Raw genomic sequence first — 21,456 nt, 5'->3', positions numbered from 1 at the left:
ATATTTAGAACACAGCAGCTTTGTTACTGCTTCGTTAAATTGTTGTCAGAGCAGACTGTTTTCAGATGTGTGAGGCAGGCCTGGTTTGTGCAAGGAATCTCAATCAAAGCAAACCCACCCTGGAACTTCCATTTTAGGTGCGAATCCTCCATGGCTCCTGCACCTCTCTTTCTCTCCAGGAGTCCATCGTTCTCAGAGCATAGCCTGTCCTGCTTCTCCTCTCTTCTACAGACTGTATAAAAATAAAATACAGGATAAAATGAGATACAGGATTTTTTTTCTGCATAAGGTGATGGGTACTTTCTTTTATAGCAAAACAAAGACACCCAAATGCCAAGCAGTGAGGTCTTTCCTCTGACTATAAGGAAGAATTATGCCACCACTGTCTACGAGAAGATAAAAGTCTTAGATATATAATGAACATAAACAACTTGAGATATTAGATTGCAGATACAAAATATCACAAGAAAATTTCACATCCTTTGGAAAACGGATGAACTACTACCAAAGCTTGATCTTGTTTCTTTGACTTAATACTCTGCCGTTGTAAAGTTCTGCTGCCTGCCTCAGGGTCTGGGAGCAGACTTTCAGCATTTTGGGTACATACCTGGAAAACAACAAAGATGATGTAAAAGTTCCTGCTATGTGGTGTGGTAACCCATAAATGATGCAAGAGTTGAAGAAGACGTGAGCTCTCTTTGTTCAGGAAACTCTGCAGGTATTTATTTGTCTGTGGTTCACTAGGAAAATCCTGTCCGTTTTAAAGCGTACTTTCACAGAAATTGCTGCCAGACCCATCCTGCATTAATATTCAGGATCTGCACTCATAATCCATTGCTAAGCAACACTTAACAAAATTGATCTTGCATTAAGCAAGCTCTGGAGCTTGAATAATACATTATTTCCTCTTTCTACTTATAATCAGTGGAAACCTTTTGTTGCCTTTTGAATGTCACAATATTAAAACTTTTTATTTTAAACACAGATTTTAATTGGTGAGAAAGTCCATGTGGATTAAGGAACAGATTTAAATTCACTCTTAGTACTGTTTAATGCTAGGAGTAAATAAATTTAAAAAATTGTTCAGCTCTTGCAGAATGTGGAAAAACTTTAAAACTGAAAGGAATGTAATACAGAGCAGCCATATCCCATTTTGCATTCAGATACATTGAGGGCAATACCCTGTCAGCTGCTGTGTGTGTATCTTAAGCATCTCTGTCACTGTTTATTTATATTCTGTATTAAGATCACACAGCTGTGTGCATTTATATGCTGAACACAGGAGTTTCTGATTCCCATACATGAATTTTATGTACATAGGAAATAACCTTGCCTCTCTGGAGTTTTTTGAATGGCTGCTAGGGATGGAACCTATGCCTTGAAGTTGCTAGAAATTACCTGGTTTGTCTTCTAGCCCACTTCTCTACCACTGCAGGACAGCGCCTCTGAGTATATTCACCAATGCCTTATTCATCCTGTTCTGAAGAGTCTCAAGCAATGTCTCCTTTGGGAGTTCACTGCACAGTCTAATAAATCTTAGTTCTAGACAATACTTATTTTTATTCATCCTTTATTTATTAACCTGGAGTCCTTCCTATCTCTTTCCTTCCCCAGCCCCTGCTACACCAGTGCAAGAGAGAATGCAGGAAGTGATCTGCCTGCCATTTCTGAAGGCCTAGGTGGTGGGATAATTACGTATGCTACCACCATCAAGCCTTTCTTCGCTTCTATGGAATTATTAGATGTCTTGAAACTCCAAAATTTGGGTCCTAGAGAATATGAATTGATTCATTTTCATTATCTCACACTTCATTCTATAAGATAGTTTTCTAAACCAAATCTGAAATATAACTTCAATTCAAAATTCCTGACAGGATCCAGACAAGGTGTTAATTTGTTGACATCTCCTATTAATTATTTTTGCTTGTGCTGTGTTTGTCTCAAAGAATCTAATATGCATTTTGTAACACCTATGACTGATGTAAGGAACTTTAATCAAAGGCTCTTCCAAGAATCTGTAGTTCACACTGAGGAAGTGTATAAGCTGTTTAAATGAGTACACAATATAAGTTATGTGTTATTTTCCAAGGGACTTTTTTTTTGTAAAATTAAACAAAATACTCCATGTTCTTCTCTTGAGGATTTTTTTTTCTATTTGTCTTCATCAGTGTAAAACTTTATGTTGTGACTTCTCTGTATTTCATTATCCTGATCTCCCCCTGTTCAGTATCCTGTACAAATTTCAGTACCGGACTGTATACTCCTTTTATCAGGTAATAGATGAAAGTGTTAAATAAGACAATCCTAACATTCATACTTGCTTATTTACTACTTATTTCTCACCAGCCAGTGTCTAAAATTCTTGAATAATATATTTACTGGTTTTTCTTCAATCATTCATTTCCATCTGGCAAGTCTGGTAACTCTACTACAGATATAACCTGTTTATATGTCCCACCACAAACACAACAGGAAAAATATCCCATCACAGGCTAAGGTGTACCCTAAGGTGCTGTTCTGCAGGGATACTTCCTTCCCACCTGGCACTGTTACTGCATTCATCCCCACTTTGAAAAATACTTTATATTTTTCCCTGCCTGGGATTCATTAAGAATAACCTTTCCGGACAGGTCAACCTTTCCAAGGCCAACGTTTTGTCTTGGTCTAGTTGCCCTTCTGGACATTCTATGTTAAAATAAAATACTCAGTGTTTTTGAATAATCTTGCAAATATCTGAATGGATTCTTTTATGAAGAGGTATGAGTAAAAACAGACATGTTCAGGTCAATGAATGCAAACCTGCCAAAACAGTCTTGCTGTTACACTCAGCATAAATTTCCAAAACCCTTTTTCATCACATCACCACAAATTTCTCTGAAATTCTTATACAGCTTCTGCAAGAAAAATAAAATATGTGATCTTAATTTAATGAAAAAGCATTTTGAAATTAAAACCATGAGCATAAACCTTAAATGTTCAGTGGGGAGACATTTAAGCCCATGATAAGACTGAACTTGAATTTTGAAAGGTATCTGAGTCTCAACGTCTTTATCTCACCAGAAACTTTGCTTGTTCTATATTTTTTATCCCATTTTATTCCTTCTCTTTATTTATAAAGGCTGAAAGCTATGGTTCTTCCGTGACAACACATGGTCTAATGCAGTGACGGCAGTGTATTTCTGTTACAAATACCCAACCATTTGAACAGTGGCTTGTATTTTTTTAAAGAAGGAGGGAGTTGTGTGTTTTCTATCCAGTTGAGAAAAATTCATTACTCGGTGCTTTCCCACATGACCTTAAATAGCATTTCGCTCTTCTGTACTTCATATGCTTCCCTGTCACTGTATGTTTATTAGGCATAAACCAGGATGTAAACATCTGGTCTTAATTATACACTTTTTGTATTTTGAAGGGAACACAACAGTTTGTATTCATCCCTGATAAGGAAAACAGAATTATCACAGTAAGCCAGAAAGAGTCAGGTTTTGGTGCTCTTATATCCTCCTTTCTGGGATTTAGAGACAGCAAAGTCTCAAGTGAGAGCGTGGGATAAATCTGGGACCCAAGCCACACTGCTGGTTTTACACCTTCTTCTTGTGACTTTTTAGCTCTGTGGCTCTGATGAGTGCAGCTTTAGGTTTTGAATACCTGGGCAACAGATTTTCACTTTTCTGTTGAACAAAATGTCAGCAAGCGATGACCTATGTTTTTCTAAAACTATTTTTTAATTTCATTGTGAAGACTGGAAACAACTTCAGCCTGTCTGAGCAGGTTCTTTGTACTTTTGACGCTTTCTCCCAGCAACCCTTTGGAATATAAATGATGAGAAATATTGGTCAGGAGTTGAAGGCACATTTCAAATTAAGGGCTTAAAATCACACATACTAAGCAGCCTGTTGAACTTGTCAGTATTTACATAACTAGAAAAATAAATTGAGACATAGGATTGTCTGCTTAATTGTAGTATCTTGCAAGAAAGCTGCTGAGGGGGACAGAGAATAATGTAACTGTTATACAGTTGTTTCTAGTCATTGTTGTTAAATCCTTCTATTGGAGAGGACAGCAGAGGACAGGCAATTATTTCTATGTGGCATCAATGTGATGGTGATTGTCTCCTAATGTGCTCTTTCACTCAATGTGGTCTCTACTGCTGGCCTCAGTGACAATATTTAATAGATCATGTTTCATTTGAGGCCAGACTTCAGACCTTTTCTTAGACTTTGCAATGTCTAAAGTCACCTTTGTGCGTATCTTCACACATTTTTCTATGAAGCCTTGGGGGATCACTGTCTTTGCCCCTTTAACAGTTTAATAATCTCATTAAAAAAAAGTGTGTGGGCCAAGAACATGTAGACCTGACTTGTACTAAAAGTATTAATTTCTTTCTTCAGGGGGATCTCAGCTGTAGCATTGGAACTTGCAGTTTATACTTCATCAGAGGTCAGACAGGCTGGTTTTGTGAATTGGATTTCGAAAAAACATGTATATAATCAAGCTCTGCACTTTGCTCAGTTGCACTTATACCACATGGAATCTACTTAATTTTGTTTGTAGGGTCTCTTAATTTGGTAGGTTCCACTACTTCCAAGGCCACCTGGAGATTTTGTACAGATACTCTGGTTTTGCCCTTGATGAAAATCTTAATGTATTGTGCATCATCATTTAAAAAAAAAAAATTACTTTTTCTGCCAAAGAAACCTCAGCAAGGATGAAAAAAAGGCATATCTTTCCTGAAAGGGATGTTGAATGTACAAGAATAAGGAATCAAAAGCATAGGGCCAGGAAGACTTCAAGAAGCCAAGTAATCAATCTGCAAAGTCTCAGAAGTTGTCTTATTTCCCTCTCTACAAACCCCTTTCGGAGCCTGATGATTCAGAAAGGAGAATAGTGTATTGTTTTGAGCACTTCTGTCCCTTGGTGTTACACACTTCCAGTTTATGTGCTTAGTTCCTTTGAATCTATTAATAAGCAAAATGTTCTACTTTTTCCCATCTCAGGGGACTACTTCCCCTGGGATAAAGCAATGAGCACTGCATCTTGTTCCTTTTCATCTTCTCCTTTTTATTAATCTCTGCCTTAAATTCAGAGGAACTTTCCTAAAGGTTGAACTATCAGGTTTTTTTTCTGTGCTCTGCAATACCTCCTCTATCCCCTGGAAGACACTCACGTATTTTGCGTTCCTTGCTCTTCCAGTGACTTGGCATCATCAAGCACAGGAATCAAACAATAGCTTTATCTCCCCTTGAAGCAAATGTAATCGGTAGCTTTTCTCAAATTCGTGTCCCTATAGATTTGATTAACCTTCCTAATAGAATGTGCGAGCTCCCCACTAAAATGCCCCAAGCCACAGTCACTGAGCTTATTCTGTTTGTTTTTCTTTTTTTTTCCATCTTTTTTCTTTTTTTTTTCTCCTAAGAATACTATTTTTGGCATTCCATTGGCCTGTGCACCAAAATACAACCTGAAATTAACACATCTCAGTTCCTCTCAGGCAGATAGTCCATTCATCTTCTGCTGCAGTGTTATGCGATGCTCCTATGAAGAATTTTTCTGAGCTGCTAATGACACTGTCACAGTTTTTGATGCAGCACATGCTCTCCTAGGCCATGTGAAATTATGTAAGCCTTTGCCATTATGGTATTTCTTTCCAGACATTGGAAAAATTTTGGCTCAAATATACGGCACTGAATGCCACCCCATGTACTACTTTTTGTGTGGACTTTGACATTTAGTTTTGTACATACTCCTGGCCCCAGGCATACTTTCGTAAAATGTTATCAGATTATTTCTACTCCCAATGGAATCGAAGCAGTGCCCACCTTCCGTAAATGTCACTGTAGCATGAATTCTGCTTGGCAGATTCTGATTGCTTTGTCTGGGGTGAATTCTGTGTCTTCTGCAGTTTCTCTGCCAGAGCTTTGTTCCCACTTCTGAGTTGGTCTCCTCCTCTCTTAGTGGACTCAGTTGTCGTCGTCGTTGTCGTGTCCCCCCCAAGTGGAACTGCAACACATTGAGCTGCATTAGAATGTGGACAAATTCTTCTATTCTTTTTGTACTCTGCATTTAAAAACTTAACACTCGTCTTTCATTTCTGTGCAGAGTGAAGTACTACTTAGATTCCTTTAATACAGTTTCAAATTTGGCCAGAGTTAACTGAAAACACATCAAGCACTTCAGAATCACTTACTGTGAGAAATAAGGCTGCTGTCTTTCTGCCTTCCTCCCTACCAGTCTCCACGCTTGCTGACACAAGGTGAAGTTTGGCATCCTTCGCGTTTCCAGAGACTGTCACTGCGGGTAAGGCATTTTCCTCCTTTACAATTCCTGCCCCTTAGAGTGTTATCAGGGTTTGGGGGTTATTTTTCTTTGTTTTTATAATCCTGTTATCATAGACAATTCAGTAATTGCTTAAAATAGAGGTAAATGTCTGGAATTCTTTTTAAATTTTTGTCCATTTTCTCACCAGCACATGATCGTTCACAGAATACTGTCCCTGGTGCAATGACCTGCTTAAAAGTATACATAACTGAATTGATTGTTTAAAGCAGCAGGATTGTTTAGCTGGGTCAGGGTCTGCCACTGCTACGCTTGAGGAACGACTGTGCTGAAGTAGATACAGTGATACAAGCTTGTAGCTGATCTGAAACAATAGCCAATTTTTTTTTTTTATTCACTGTCAGTATCGCATGGCCTGAAGCTGACTCTGAGAATCAGGTCTTCAGAACCCTTGTGCCGCACCTGGGGCTTATGGGTCCCCATTCCTCAAATTTCTTACAGCTGTCCTGAGTGCGCTAGCAGACACTGATGCTGACCCTATCTTGCACCTTTTACCTCTCTTTCAGCTATTGCCACAACTAATGCCTCTCTTCCCTCCCCACCCAAACTCTTCATCTTGAGCACACTGACTTCAAGGGATTCGGTGGTTGTGAAAAATAGCACTTGCTTTTCCATAAGGGTTCAAGTTATTGGCAAAGAGAATCATCAGCTTCCCTAGAGAGCTTAAGCTTCACGCCTAAAATGTAGCAGCAGGGAGAAAGAAAATTGTTTCTCTACATTATCTGAGAGTACTGCATTCTAGCACATTCTTCACGTTATCCCCCATAGGAAAACATTGAAGCCGCAAAGTCTGAGAAGAGTTTATGAGTATGCAAACCATTACGGCTCTTCTGTGGCTCCTCTTTATTGTCCTCATCTATAGACATCAAGACTTTTGTTTTCTTTAATGAAAAGAGGGTCTGAAGAAGATTGGTTGGTACAATAAATCCCCAGTTCTTGTTCTCAGGCTACTCAGCAAATTCAAATCTGATGTTTAACCGTATGTAACTGGGTTGATGCCAGGCCTGGTCTCTGAAGTTGCAAGATGTTTTGGGACTCTCTGTCCATCAGGCAGCACTGCTTCCAGACTGGCTCCGTACTCTCCAGGAAAGCTGCTGCTTTTGTAAATGTATATGTTTATATGAGCAAGAGAAAAGGAGGATGGGAAGAGGGAAGTAAATGAAAGAAGAAAGGGAAGAATGGAAGAAATTATCATAAAGAACTATACAGAGCTCAAAATGTGAAGACTGCATAAGATTCTGTTAGACAGAAAAGAAAATAAAAGCAGTAAAAATGGGAAAAATTGAGAACGTTTAAAAAGAAGAAATGGATAACATGGGGAAAGAACAAGCACACTTGAGACTTCCTTAACATTTATACGAAGGAAAATTTAATTTTTGTAGTTCAGCCATTCATGATGCTCCATCTTCCATGCAAATTTAATTTCTGAAATCTGACTATTAATGTAAATTATTGTTTGGTGCCGTGGTATCTCGCAGATGTTCAAAACAGGGTCTTACTGTGGTAAATATTGAAGAAATCCATTTGATATTCAACATGTTAATCTTCAAATCTCTGTTTCTATTAATATATTACAGAGAGGGCTTAAGGCAACTTTGACAGTGGCAAATCTTGGGATGATATTTGGCAGGCTGAACAGAGCTACAAAGCTTCATACCAGTGTTTCATCCCAGCTAAGTATGAAGTCTGAGGACAAATTTAATTCTAATGACCTTTTCCATCTGAAAATGAAGGCTGCATTGGCAGAGTTAACTCTAGCATTAAATGGTGAGAGCTCTTCACTGCAATATTTATGTTAACCGATTTTTGTGATGCAATTCCTAGTAAAAGTTCCAGTGGTAATAAAAGCCACTATAAAATAAGGTTGCCATTTTACAAGATACTTTGTGAAATACCATAAAATTACGTTTGTCATGATCACCATACCCACTAGAAAGATAAGAAAGTTAAACCATTTGTCAAATACGCAGGGGTTCTCTTCCCATTAAACATTTAGTCTTCAAACCGATGAATGTTCTGGTATGACCTGAAGAGACTGATTAATGCGGGTAAAGTTATTTTTTTTTTTTTTACGTTAGTCTGCAGGTCTTGAGGACAGCAATCACAAGGCCTAGCTTTTACCTAGTGTGCCTCTGGTTTCGTAGGCTCTTTCTGGAGTCAGTAACATCCTTCAGAGAACAATCCACGGTGGCTAGGATAGACTTCTGCTCTGAGGCACCATTCAGAAGGACTTGTTTCTTTTTACTGATGACAGAGGAAATTGAGGATTAGCCTCAGAAGGCAAAAGTTAAATACCTGCCTCAATCTCATCTTTCAGTTAAAATGTAACCTTGTATTTGATTATACATTTTATGTGAACACAAGTCTTTTCAATTTAAAATGTATTTTTCTCTTTTTTCTTCTAGACACCTGTGGGCAAGATAGCTTTGCAAGGTGGAAAAAACTCGGTCCCGAAATCCACCTCCAACTTCTGTAGGTGATAAATCACCTTATTTACTCATTGTTTTTACTGGTCTTTCCCTGAGTTCTGTTTCTTATTCATCTCTACCACAAACTGCAGTCAGCTTTTACTTTGCCCAGGACTTGCCAGTATCTCAATTCACTTTAATGTGGGATATTACAACTAATATACACTAGCAAATAGATTGCAAAGCATGTAGTAGGAACTTTCCAGGTCAACGGATGCTTTCTTTTTTACTGAAATCACTGACATTGGGGTTAAGTGCTTCAGAAAGAGGAGAGCACAGGGGTTTGCACCAACTGCAACATCTCCAAAGTAGCTGGTGCCACTTTGCCTGCTAGAAATCTGTAATTTTCCTGCCACATTACATACTTGCAGCACTTCTATTGCAAGCATTTAGCAAATTCTTGCAAAATTCCAGGCACTGTTCCAATAAAATATGGCTGTCTCACATAGAGAAGAGACCAGGAGCAGAGGCAAATAAAGAAGTCAAATCAAAACCTGTATTTGTAGCGTTCTCAGAGAAGAGGAATTACAGTCTGTTGTAAAACGGACAAATGTCTCAGGAACTTTGTAGAAGCCAACAATCACTTATTGCACAGGTTAAATTAGGGTTTTTTTTTTCTGCACAATTGCCCAGCAGAGCTAACTAAGCTGAATCTGCAGTTCTGAGAATCACAGGAGGAAATAAATCTCCTGTCTATTAAAAGGATACAACAGTACATGGAAGATACAAAGGGATGTTAAATAAAGGTTTGTCCCACTGCATGTGCCTTTTTAGTGATATATTTTAAAATCCTGTTAAATTATAAGAAGGGAATTTTCCTAATCCAGTAGTGAAGGACTCCGGTACACAGTAAAAGTTCAGAAATGCACTTTAAACTGTTGTTACTGTAAAGATTTTCTTTCCTGAGTGAATGCTTAAAAAAAATTCAAGTCAGTAGAATTGTGCCTCACAAGAGGAGCGGAAAAAAACATCAATAAAAGTCCACAGAAGATTTTCAAGGCTCCACTACAAAGGCTGCAGCCATTGCCTCAAGAACTATGGAAGCAATCAAGAAGGTGAAGAAGTGAGTCTTGCTGCCATGTAAGTACAACGGGGGAAAGTAAAATCCTTTACATGACAGCACTCGTGCTATTGCTACTGACTTTACCCTACTGGGTACACAGCTGCTGGCTACTGGCTGTGATGTGGGGCAAGGTCTGTGCAGTTTTAGGGAAAATAGGAGTGGCTGACTTGGTTCTCCAGGCATTCTTGTCCTGTTCTAGGGGAAAGTTAACGTGCTTCAGCTATGTTACCTGCAAGACTGGTGCTGAAGGCTTTATCTATTAACTGAAAGTCCCAAAGTGCCCTATTAAGACAATTAGAACATTTCTCTGCATGGGGAAATTATCTGGAGCTGAGACCTGGCCCTTGATTCTTGTGTGTGTGAAATGCTTTTTGCACCTGGACCGGCTACAGGACAGAGAAGCTGGCAGGGCATGGTTGTAATTACATCTTCTGATCAAATTATTTACATGCTCAAGTGAATTATCAAATAATATCCAAAATCAATACTGTGGCACTTTTTACAGCTGCAAGCATGAAAAAAAAAAAAGCTTTCTAACTCTTCAGTAGTTCTTCTAAAGTGGAACAAAAGAGGTTTTTACATCCAAAATACCAAAGAATGGAATTATCCACTATAGAGCAATCTCTAATATTGCATTCTTGTATCAGAATTAAAGGCAATTATAGCACTGTCCAGAGATAAAAACCAGCTGACAAGGATGTTTCAATTCTAGTCATGGATGATAAACAGCGTGGAGGTGAAATGCTGCAGCTGCCGAGTAATAGAGATTGCTGTCAGGATTAAACAGGAAGCCTGTGTTTCACTGGATCAAGAAAGATTAGCCATGTTTCAAATATGGGATTATGAAGTAATTAAATAAACGAAGACACATTTCTGACACAAATGTTATAAGTAAGAATATAATTACTTATGTTATATACAGTGTTTCTGCAATTTATCATTCAGGTCTTTGCCTGCCAAGCCTATCAGTCTGCTTCACACTAAGTGAAGTCAACCGCACTGAAGTCACTGAAAGATTGAGCCTGGTTTACTGTGCTAGCAAGTGTGTTTTACAGGGACGAACTAACTGCTGCTATAAATATATAATGGTTAGAACTCCTACAAGGTTTGGGGAAAACAATGTTCTGCCGCTCTTTACCAGCCTGGCCTGGTAATTCATGGCTTGAAGAAATGGTCAAGGCAGAATTAAATTGGTCTGACCCTCCAGTGGGATCAAGAAAGCAGTAACTAGTGCATCCACGCAAAACTGGTAGGCACTGATATAGTTCCTCGTGCATAAAAATCCTCTAATACGGGGCAGGTAATGTGGTTTGTGTATGACGGTGCTCAAATGCAGCTATGGCTGGGGTGAAATGCATGAGTCGAATGGAACTACGTAGCTGAAGGGCATATATTTCTGTAAGCTCACTGCAGAAATCTCTTAACCATCAGATTTAAGTTGGTGCGAGATCTTTAATGTCTGTGCAGAGAAGAAAAATTCTCTGTTGTTAAAAACCTTACTGAAAAGGCCCATACAGAATAAACTGCACAGTGCTCTGTTAAACTAAGCAAGAAAAGAGAAAGCCTGTGTTCACCCTGCCAGGTGGAAGTTATATAAACCTTATCTGTCACTGAAATTAACAGTTTTATAGGGAAGTCTGTGCACAACAGAGATATTTGAGAGGAGTGGTTACCCTGGACCACCATCAGAAGAACGGTATAGTCCAGTAAAGGAGGGAAGGTGGAGCAAGGCATTTGGATATGGATTTACATCCGACTCTGCAGGGCTTTGGTTTGGATTTCTTCTATTTGTTGTTTTTATTGGGTCATATTTTGCCCCTCCTGCAGGCATGTAGGTTTCATTAGACACAATGCGCACCAAGGGGAGAATGCAATATTGGGTACTTACATGCGTATGTGCTCGTTCTCTGCTGTTGAAATTAATAAACCCTCATTGTTTTTTCAATCCCAGAGGCTTTATTGAGGTTACATGGTACTTAAGAACTGAATTTAAAACCAGATCTAGGAAAAGAACTGTATACTGAGTTCAGTGCTCAGATATAGCAGTAAAAAAATAATTAATGTGACTCTTTCCTGTGTTACTAAAGAAACCCTTAATGTGTCTGTCTGGAAAAAGTGAAATTAACCTTGTTGACAGCTTTCTGGAGAAAAATGGCAGTATTTACAAGACATGAACAGGTGAACCATATTTGAAAAATGTCATATGGAACAGCACTCATATTTAAAATGGATGGTCATCAAAAGTATATATCCTCATTTTTGGTCATCAAATTAATTACCAGGGGGTGAGTTCTTTCTTCCATCCAGGTGCAGAGAATGAGACCCTCAATGAGGGCTTCCACTCCATACTTTAAAAATTAATTGTGGGTGTGAAAATTCCCTCTTTCCTATCCCTTGAAATGCTCAGAAGTAAGAGGAGGAGGAGTGCCTTCCTCATGATCTTTGAGGATGCATACAGCAAGAACCACCCAAACCCTGACGTGGGAAATCGCCCAGCCCTGTCTCCCACCTCTCCTCAGTTGACAAGGGAGATCTTTCTCCTTTCTTGCTGGAGAAGGTCTCCTCCTTTCACCATAGTTCCTAGACCAGTATGTAGCTCCCCTCATCTGCCTCCTTCCCATTCTTAAAAATGGAAGATGGCTTTCCCCTGCACCCTTCTGACAGCTTGGGCAGTCCCCTACCTCATGATACAGGAAAGACGGGGAGAAACCCTTTAGCAGGGCCTGTTGTGATAGGACAAGAGGTAATAGTTTTAAAATAGAGGGAGGCAGATTCAGACTGAACATAAAGAAGAAATTTTTTACGCTGACGGTGGTGGGACACTGGCCCAGGTTGCCCAGAGGGGCGGTGGATGCCCCATCCCTGGAAACATTCCAGGCCAGGTTGGCCGGGGCTCTGAGCAACCTGATCTGGTTGGAGATGTCCCTGCTCCTGGCAGGGGGGTTGGACTGGGTGGGCTTGAACGGTCCCTTCCAACACAAACCATTCTGTGATCCTATGATCTGCTGTGGGAGCAGAAACCTCTTCACAGTGCGGGATATGCTGACCAAGGGAGGGCAGCTCTCTGTCAAAAGAAATTAGGAAACCTAGGATGACTTCCATGCCTTGCGAAATGTCATTACTTCTGGAAATTGTGAAACCGTTGACTCAAGATAGCTGACCCTGGGCTTATAAAAGCTGGCGTTGGTTGGGATTTTTGTGTTTTTAAGGCCAGTTTAAGAGCTCTGTAACTCTTCAGACTGCAGCTGCGGGTTCGAGGGGCGCGCGGGGGGCCGGAGGAGGCGCGCGGGGACCTGAGCGGGGCGCGGGGCGACCGTTACGACGGCCGTTGGGCGCGCGCTAGCCCCCTCGCCTCGCCCCGCCGCGCCCTTTACCTCGGGCGCGAGCCGCCGCCGCGCGGCGGGTAGATGGCGCCAGAGGCCGGCGGGAGGCGCACGCCCGCCCCGCCGCGCGCACACACACGGACACGGGCGCGCGCACACACACATACAGCGCCGGAGCCGCTGACAGTGGCGGCTCGGGGCTCTGGGACCGGCCGCCCGAGCAGCGGCAGCCGCACAAAGGAGAGGAGGAGGAGGCGCGCACGGTGCTCGGAGCCCCGGCCGGCGACACTACCCGGAGGTAGGAGCTTCCTCTCCGCCCTGGCAGCCAAACTTCGCGGAGCTGCCCCCCGCGAGAGGCTTCATCGGCGTTTCGTAACGCTGCGGGTTTTTTTTTTTTCCCCCTGGGCTGGTCTCTGCCTGGCCCCAGGTGCTCGGGTTTATTTTTATTATGATTATTACCGGTGGTGTTCCCCGCCCCTCCAGGCTGGGCGGGGAGGGTGGGTCTCGGCGGACCCGGCAGCTCTACTGCCAGAAGTTGGCGAGGGGCGTGAGGGGAGACGAGCCCGAACTTGGGTCCCCTCAAAGTTCCCTGCCCGGGGAAGCCGCCCCGCTCCTCTCCTCTCCGCTCCGCTCCTCTCCTTGCAGATGTCGGGGCTTCTGGTCATCGCTGCCTGGTGCTTCCTGCAAGTGGAGAGCCGGCATCCTGAAATCATCACGAGTAACAGCAATCATGGCAATTTCCTGGACAACGACAAATGGCTGAGCACCGTTTCGCAGTATGATAAAGACAAGTACTGGAACAAATTCCGGGATGTAAGTACTTCTTCGTTTACCGCCTACTTCGTGTATGTTCCGTTTGACCGTCGCATCCTTTCAGTGGGTGGCTTGCTGGCTTTTAGAAGCTGTGGGTAGAAGAGAGAAGCAGCTTGGGCAACCGGTTGCTGCTTGTGTGAAGGATGTTCAGAGCCGTTTGGAAGCTGGACAGACAGTTCTGGCATTGATTACCCCATCGATCGGGGCAGCTTGGGCTTGGTGTCAGTCTCACTCAAAGCATATGGTCTTCAGTTTTCCTTTGGGGAGGAACTTTGAGCGAAGTTTCTGTGCTTGCTGCTTAAGAGGCTAGTTAACTGTAAAATGATGAAGTGGTGTGTGTGTAAGAAGGAATATTTACCAGTTCAAGCCACAAGGCGGTAAACAGTGAAGCTTTTTTTTTTTGCCTGCAGATTTGGTGGAAAACCTTTTCTTGTTCATTTTGCTCATGGACATCTTTGATGCTGGTATAGGGCTGGAGGAAGCAATGCTTTGACTCAGGGTTTTTTTCAGCCTGGAAAATAGATGTGTTATGACATGTATCTGTACAAAACAAATCGCCTTCTTAAGCTTAAAATTAATTCTTGAGTTCCCCTAGTTTGAATACAATTGTATGTGTTAAATGACTGGAGAAAGGGAAATGTGACATCTATGGTAAATGTAATATTTATGGACCTCCTTTTGCTTCTGTTGCCTATATGTTGAAAAAGCTTTCTTGGAGCACACACAGAAAACCCTGCTTCGGTCTGCCCAAGGTTGGATAAGGGAAACATTAATGTTGATCTTGAGCACATGGAGGTTAAGTGTTCTTTATTGCGTGGGATTTGTGCGCTGTGCCTACAGTGTGACACTAGGAAAGGGAAGAATAGAGCTGGCTAACGATTATGCTAATACTATTCTGTAAGAATTTGTGTGTTTGTTTAGGAAGCTCTGGTGTTTTATAACATATAAACAAGTTAAACTTCGATACTCTGTGTTTGTCTCTTGATGCTGTGTATTACTTTACAAAGAGCAAGTCAAAGTATTACAGTTAAATGTGACCTGTCTCTGTCCAGCTTGTTCCCTCTATGTTTTTTCTGTAGTTGTGCTCATCTCGGTGTCTCAGAAATCCTGCTGCTCTGAAACTCAGTGTAACAAAGGATGACCTTACCAATGGTATCAACAGATATGTCAGAATGCATAGCTTTAGTTTGCAGTCACTGTGATGACATCCACCTACTGGGACTGTTGAAGTTCTTTTATATTAGGCATCTGGAAAAGGCTATGCTTGGACAGTAACTAGTATTTTATTAAGGAGATTCTACAGTTAATATGGATTCATAGATTTTTACTAGGCTACAAGGGAATCTTTGTTAATATCTGGTTTGGTCTCCTGGGGAACACAGGTTTAGGATTTCACTTGTTAATTTCTACATCCAACTTGATGTGAGAATTCAGCAGCATTTGAAAATAGTGAATTGAATGAAGGACTGACAAATTAATCCAAAATCACTTTTAAGTAGGGAAGATTTATAAATAAGGGACATCTTTCAACAGTCTCCAAATTGAGACCTTGTATTAATGGCACTTCTTGAGCTTAAAGTTTTTATTTCATTTTATGTAGTTTTTCTTTTTTTTTTTGAAGCCTGGAGTCCTTGCAACTTCTCTTCTTGTCCCCTTTCCCCAGTCTCATAAGTGTAATTGTCAGAGAAATTATTCCTCTTTCTGTGGAAGATGTTAATTAAGATTACCTCTTTCCTGTTTTAAGGTTTCATGATTGAAAATGCTTTTTTAGACTTTCTGAAAATGCTAACAGAAACTGTAAAGCCTCTGAAACTCTTTCCTATAGGAAGAATCATTTTATGGGAAAAACCCCTGTTAACCAGCTCTCTGACAAACCAAAGCAAATAGTATAAAGTTCATGCAAAGTTTAGGTATCTTTCTACTCAGCCATCTTAATAGTTCTATACAACTACTTCAGAACTAGCACGTTAAGAATGTGTGTGATTATCCGTGAAACCTTTTGTGTGGCAAATTAACAAAGACTACTAATCATCTGCTACTAAGCTTTTTCCAAAAAGAAAATGCTTGCATATGTAATTAAGCTCTTTATAACTTATCTTCAACCGAAGTGATTTACTGCATCATAATCTTCTGTGAGAGGTTCTGTGTCTAGATGAAGACATGCATAGGTAGAGTTGCTGCCAACATAGTAGTTAGAGTAGAGACAGCACACTTCTTGCGTGCAGAGATGTCGTTAGAAGAAATCTGGTCCTACCTTCGTGACTGTGTTGTCAGGGATAGATTGTTAAAACGTTTGTGAAATAGCTGCCTGGTGAGATGCAGCATAACAGTATTAGGTGCTATGTATGGGGTAGATTAGCATTTCATTCATGATTTTTGAACTACAGGGAAACCATCTTCCCATCTTCCCTTTGTTCCCAAACTGTAACTATATATATATACACATGCACAAATATACATCCTTACTAGATGGGGTTCTCGATGTGGACTTTGCACAGAAACCTGGAGTACAGGAGTGGTGTTTCAGTTAAAACCTTCTTGGGTCTGATTCTGCAGCTACTACAGAGCAGAAGGCTGAGTTCATACCCTGTAAATCAGTGGAAGCAAGGTTGCAGTAATTATCACAATTACCTTTAGTAGCTTTCTGAATTTCATGTCATGTTATATAAATAAAATTGCACAAATATTTACATAACTGTATCCTTATGTACAGTAGGAGAAACACTGCACATATGGAACTGAGATTTGATTGTTTTGGGTGTGGCCACTTTAAACTCTGTACGTGCTTGCAGCACAAACATCTGTGCACACGTATGTGCATATAAATCTGTCATAATATTGCAGCATTGTTTTTTTTTTTTAACAGATGATATATAATTTAATATAAAATTTTAAATGGGGCTTCTCTCAACTTTTTCATTTATTCTTTTGAAAATCAATTGGTTGGTCAACCTTATTGAGCTATGGTCCCACACGGCCTGATCTGAGAAGACACCTATTGATCATTTTTTTTAGTATGACCCATATTTCTTTTGGGCAAAGACAGCATGGTAGTTGCACTTAATGGCCCAGCAGTCATTACTCTTCTGTGAAAAGAGAGCGCAGAAGTACATCTCATTTGATATCTGCACTACATCCACATAATTGGGCTACATTTTTAAGTCTGACTGAACTTAATAGTGTGAAATGATGACCTGTCACAATTTTCAAAAGGCCTCAATGGATCTGCTTAAAACAATACTTTACAATACAATCTTTTCATGTTATTGGAACACAATTTGTGGAATATTCAAATGCTTCATCTTTAAAAAACAAGCAGACCCTGTAAATGCATAGTAAGACCAATGTGACTGATCTGTTGTGAAGCACATGCTGTTGAAATCTTCTGTATTGTCCAGCTGTCCAATATCAATAGTGATGTAACATCTGATGTAATGATAAGCTTTCAGTATAATCTGAACTTGATATTCCTGTCTGTCTTCCACCCCTTTTCTCTTTTCTGCCATGGGTTTTCTATGTGACCAGTGACAAAATCTTAGCTCTGTCTTAAGTCCTGTTTTATAGCTGGGAATAATAGTATTTTTCTTCCTTACAACTGTGTGTTGAAGCTGTGAAAAAGAACGGATCGAGCTCAGGATCTGTGGTAATATGGGCTTTATTATTCAGCTAATACATATGTTGAATGTGGCTTCATACAAACTTAAGCAACTGACTAGGTCTAGTTTAGTAGGATGTAAACCATAAAAACGAAATCAACATAATTATTACTAGAAGAAGAAAAAAGGAAGAAAGCTGGAGTCTGTAGGAAGGAATTGCAGTTATTTCCTTTGTACAGATATGAGGCTTGGAAAAGCAGACATCAGGGATGTGAGAGTCAAATTAGACCTTTTGATATTATGAAAACAAATGTTAAGACCTCCATTTTCCGATCAGATCTGTCAAGAGAGAGATCCTTTGGCTTAAGAGGAAGGCGAGTGCAAATTCGACACCTGAATTCTTATGAGTCTTAGAAAGCATTTATTATGTGACTAGCCATACACATTATTGTAACAGGTCATGCTGCAGCATCTCCTTGTGTTGGCTTGGCACAGAAGGCATAGAGTAAATGTCCTCTTAGTGTTAGGCCTGTCTTTAATCAGAATTGTATGAACAGACTAATTCTATTACTTCTGCTTGGAGTTATGTCTATTACATTATTAATGCTTATATATAAAAAGATAATAAGTTCAACTAGCTATGAATTAAAGTGCAAAAAGGAAGAAAAAAATTAAATTAACTTAGAGGATCTAGTATAAACCATACAAGGAATTCCTGTGAAGTTGAAAGCTGAGAATCTTGGCATGAACTCTGGTTTCAGTGCATGTTTATGCATGGCAGGCTGCCAGACCACGCTCTGAGCATTAACTAAGCTGTCTCTAAGTTTTATTGCTTACAGAGTTGCAGTTCAGGCCATCATGTTAAAACCCCGATGCATTATATGCCTGGAGATGCTTTCAGACGGTGCACGCCTAAGAAGCAAAGCGTGAAATGTCATCATCTGTGTGTATACATTTCTCAGAGTCACTCAGATCTGTGGATAAATACTTACATAGAACTATCAGCAGCAGGAATAGTTATATATAAGTAGATTAGATATTACATTTCCCAGGTTGGTCGTAGACTACAACCCCCTGATACGATCCACTGAAGTGAAAATTTTGTCGGTTATTCATGTACATCACCTTTCTTAGCCTATGAGTTCCTGCTCACACCTGATCGGAAGTGCAGTGTTAGGTGATAAAGCACATATGGGGCTAGGAACTGGGAGGTCTGTATCATTCCAGCTTTGCCACTGATGGATTGTTGGACTTTGGGCTGGCTGTTCACAATTCTGCACTGCTTTTCCCCTTGTTGCACTTATCTTTCTCTGATGTGTTTAGCCCAAAATTAGAAGTGTGGCAGTGAAACTTGATAGCAGAGAGTTGGAAAACATGACCAATGCTGAGAAGGGTTGGAATACCAAGCAGGTAGAATTGGAGGACCTTGAGAACTCAAGTAATAGAAATGAAATTTAAAAGTACAAAGTAGAAGGTCATGGAATGGAGAGCTAACACGAATTTATTCTGGGTCCTGGCAGCTCAGCTTGAAATAGATGAGAGGGAAGGCCTGTGTACTTTTATTGATTTGCAGAGTTATCCTAAGTAAGGAAAGTAATGCTACTCTAAGGAGAGCAAATAGATTGCAGGAATGCATAAAATGAAAGATTTCTGGTTCTGTTGAAGAAATAAAATTGTACAATGTATAGGAGAGAATACTTAATTAGGAAAAAAATTTTATGGAATCAGTCAGCCAAAGGCCTTCCAGCATGATAAGGTAAAAGAGCTTGTTCTAAAATAATACACTATATTAGTTTACTCACACAAAGCTAATTGTGTAAGAGTAGATTTGCTTCAGGATGTTTATTGAGAGAGGGACAGCAAAAGCTGCCTTGCTTGAAGTTGAGATAAAGAAGTAAGTAGCTAATTGGTGACAAAAGTAACCTTATTCCTGAATTTAGGAATAAGGTTATTACTCCACCCACAGTTATTAAAAATACTATAATGTAGTAAACTGTAATAAATTTAATTTGGGGATTCTAGAGGCCTTTGAATTTTATATTCCATGTGTCTGTTCATTAAGTTTAAAGCCACTTGCAGATGTTGTCTTGCTTGCTATGCATACAGCTTCTAGTGTGGTGGAACCTGAACTGCAATACTCAAGTATCCCCTAATCCTTTGGGATTTTTGAGCTAATAGATCATTTGTGCAGACTGGGTTCTTTCTGCTGTCTCTGCCCTGACAGGTATGTATATTCAATATGATCTCACTACCAAGGACTCGGTCAATTTCAAGATACTCCCTGATACATAGATGCTAAGGGTAAGCTGCTTAGTTTGGGATTGCATTTTCTTTTTTCTATGTTGTATTTACATGTACAGGCAGAATGAAATATTTTTCTGCCAACAATTTATCACCAGAACATCACGTTTTCTACTTTCTTCACCTCGAACATAAGCACAGGTTTTTCTGTGATTTGGCGATCAATACGTATGTTCCTGGAGAAACCGTTCAGGCCCTGCTAGTTGTGCAGTAGTGAAGACAGTCAAAAAGAAGCTTACAGTACGCTTGAAGAATATCTCCAGCTGGGTGATGGATGCACCCAGTCAGTAAAGTGGCTGGATTATGTGACGGGACACAGGCACCTCAGGCTTGCTTCCCAGGAGATTCTCATTCCAAGCCCACCTTCAGATTTAATTGAAGGTGAACACTGTGTGTATGGATTCCAGTGGATCTGGACTGAAGTACAACAGAGTTGAAATGTGATTGATAAGCCTACCCAGGCCCTCTAGCATAGGTTGTCTCTTAGGGCAATTCTTACTCAAAAGAGGGACAAGGCTGGAATATAAATGTGATTGAAAAGTACAGCTGAGATGTACTTGCCAGAGCTGCGTGAAGTTTAAAAGAACAGCAAAACATGAGACTGAGTCTGTGAAATGTGATTCATAGTCAGCTTCTTACAAACAGAAGAGATAAGCTTGCTAAAAATGCCCTTCTCAAACTTGACACTTTCCTTCTGCAATGGACAGGGGGGAAATAATGGCATTTATGTCAGAATAATTAACTTTGAAGGTACAGAGAGCCAGCTTTTTGTAATTAACTGACATTTATCCAGCTTCCCGAGGAATTACCTAAGACTCCAAGGCCATATAGGCCAGTAGAAAACTAGAGTTTCTGTATAACATGTTTCAAATTATAATTTGAATAGTTTTTTTTACTTACAGAAATGTTCTGTAGACTGCAGTCACGAATCATACACTTGCTCTGGAATTCTGTAGATTTGGAGTTTTCACTAATGGATTTTACAGGTTTTTAGAGTAACCATTCTTGTATTCTGCTGCCTCCCAACCTGCCTGCCCACCCCTCTCTGTTTTACAGGATTTCTTTTCCATAGGAGTTCAGTTTATTACAAATTTAATCTGTGATTTTGTCAGATTCCTTGGAGGTGAGTCCTCTGTTACATTTCTGGATGTAGGCTGCATGTTTTAAGAGTTGCAGTGAGAGCTATAGGAAATACAATGATGTGAAGAGCATGCTGCACATTGTAAGGACAAAGGAGAAATCTTTGTATGGACAAAAGTTTCTTGATGAGCATGAGGTTAAAAATGAATAAAAAAGGTGGAAGAGCCAGTTTTGATATATTGCAATGTGACCAATTTTTTTTTTTTTTGGGGGGGTGGGGGTGGAAAAACCAGCAAATCAAAGCCTGGTACACAGTTGTGGGTTAGATTCTGTTTATATATTTGTCAAAACTCACTCTTGTAAAAGGAGGAAAGAGGGGGAAACCACCACGCAAATGAGCCATGCGTCATGTCAAACCATGTCAGTGCAATAGAAAATGGGTGGATTGAAAATAGTCGTAGGAGGCTGAGTTCTGA

The 21,456-nt window shown here is 40.2% G+C and overlaps 1 protein-coding gene across 1 annotated transcript in view; it reads left to right on the top strand.

Moving 5' to 3' along the window:
- The first annotated feature begins 13,366 nt into the window (after nucleotides 1–13,366).
- SPOCK1 (SPARC (osteonectin), cwcv and kazal like domains proteoglycan 1) overlaps nucleotides 13,367–21,456 on the top strand; it is a 301,504-nt gene continuing 293,414 nt past the window's right edge. Inside the window, exons 1-2 of the mRNA XM_086759078.1 lie at nucleotides 13,367–13,488; nucleotides 13,836–14,003. Coding sequence (XP_086615204.1) covers nucleotides 13,836–14,003 — 168 coding nt within the window. The 5' untranslated portion in view covers nucleotides 13,367–13,488. The remainder of the gene's footprint in view (nucleotides 13,489–13,835; nucleotides 14,004–21,456) is intronic.

Source organism: Chlamydotis macqueenii, chromosome 14 (assembly GCF_036417535.1).
Source record: "Chlamydotis macqueenii isolate bChlMac1 chromosome 14, bChlMac1.mat, whole genome shotgun sequence".
Classification (NCBI taxonomy): Eukaryota; Metazoa; Chordata; class Aves; order Otidiformes; family Otididae; genus Chlamydotis; species Chlamydotis macqueenii.
Note: the sequence above shows the minus strand (reverse complement) of the source record. Positions and strands in the feature narration are given on the sequence as shown.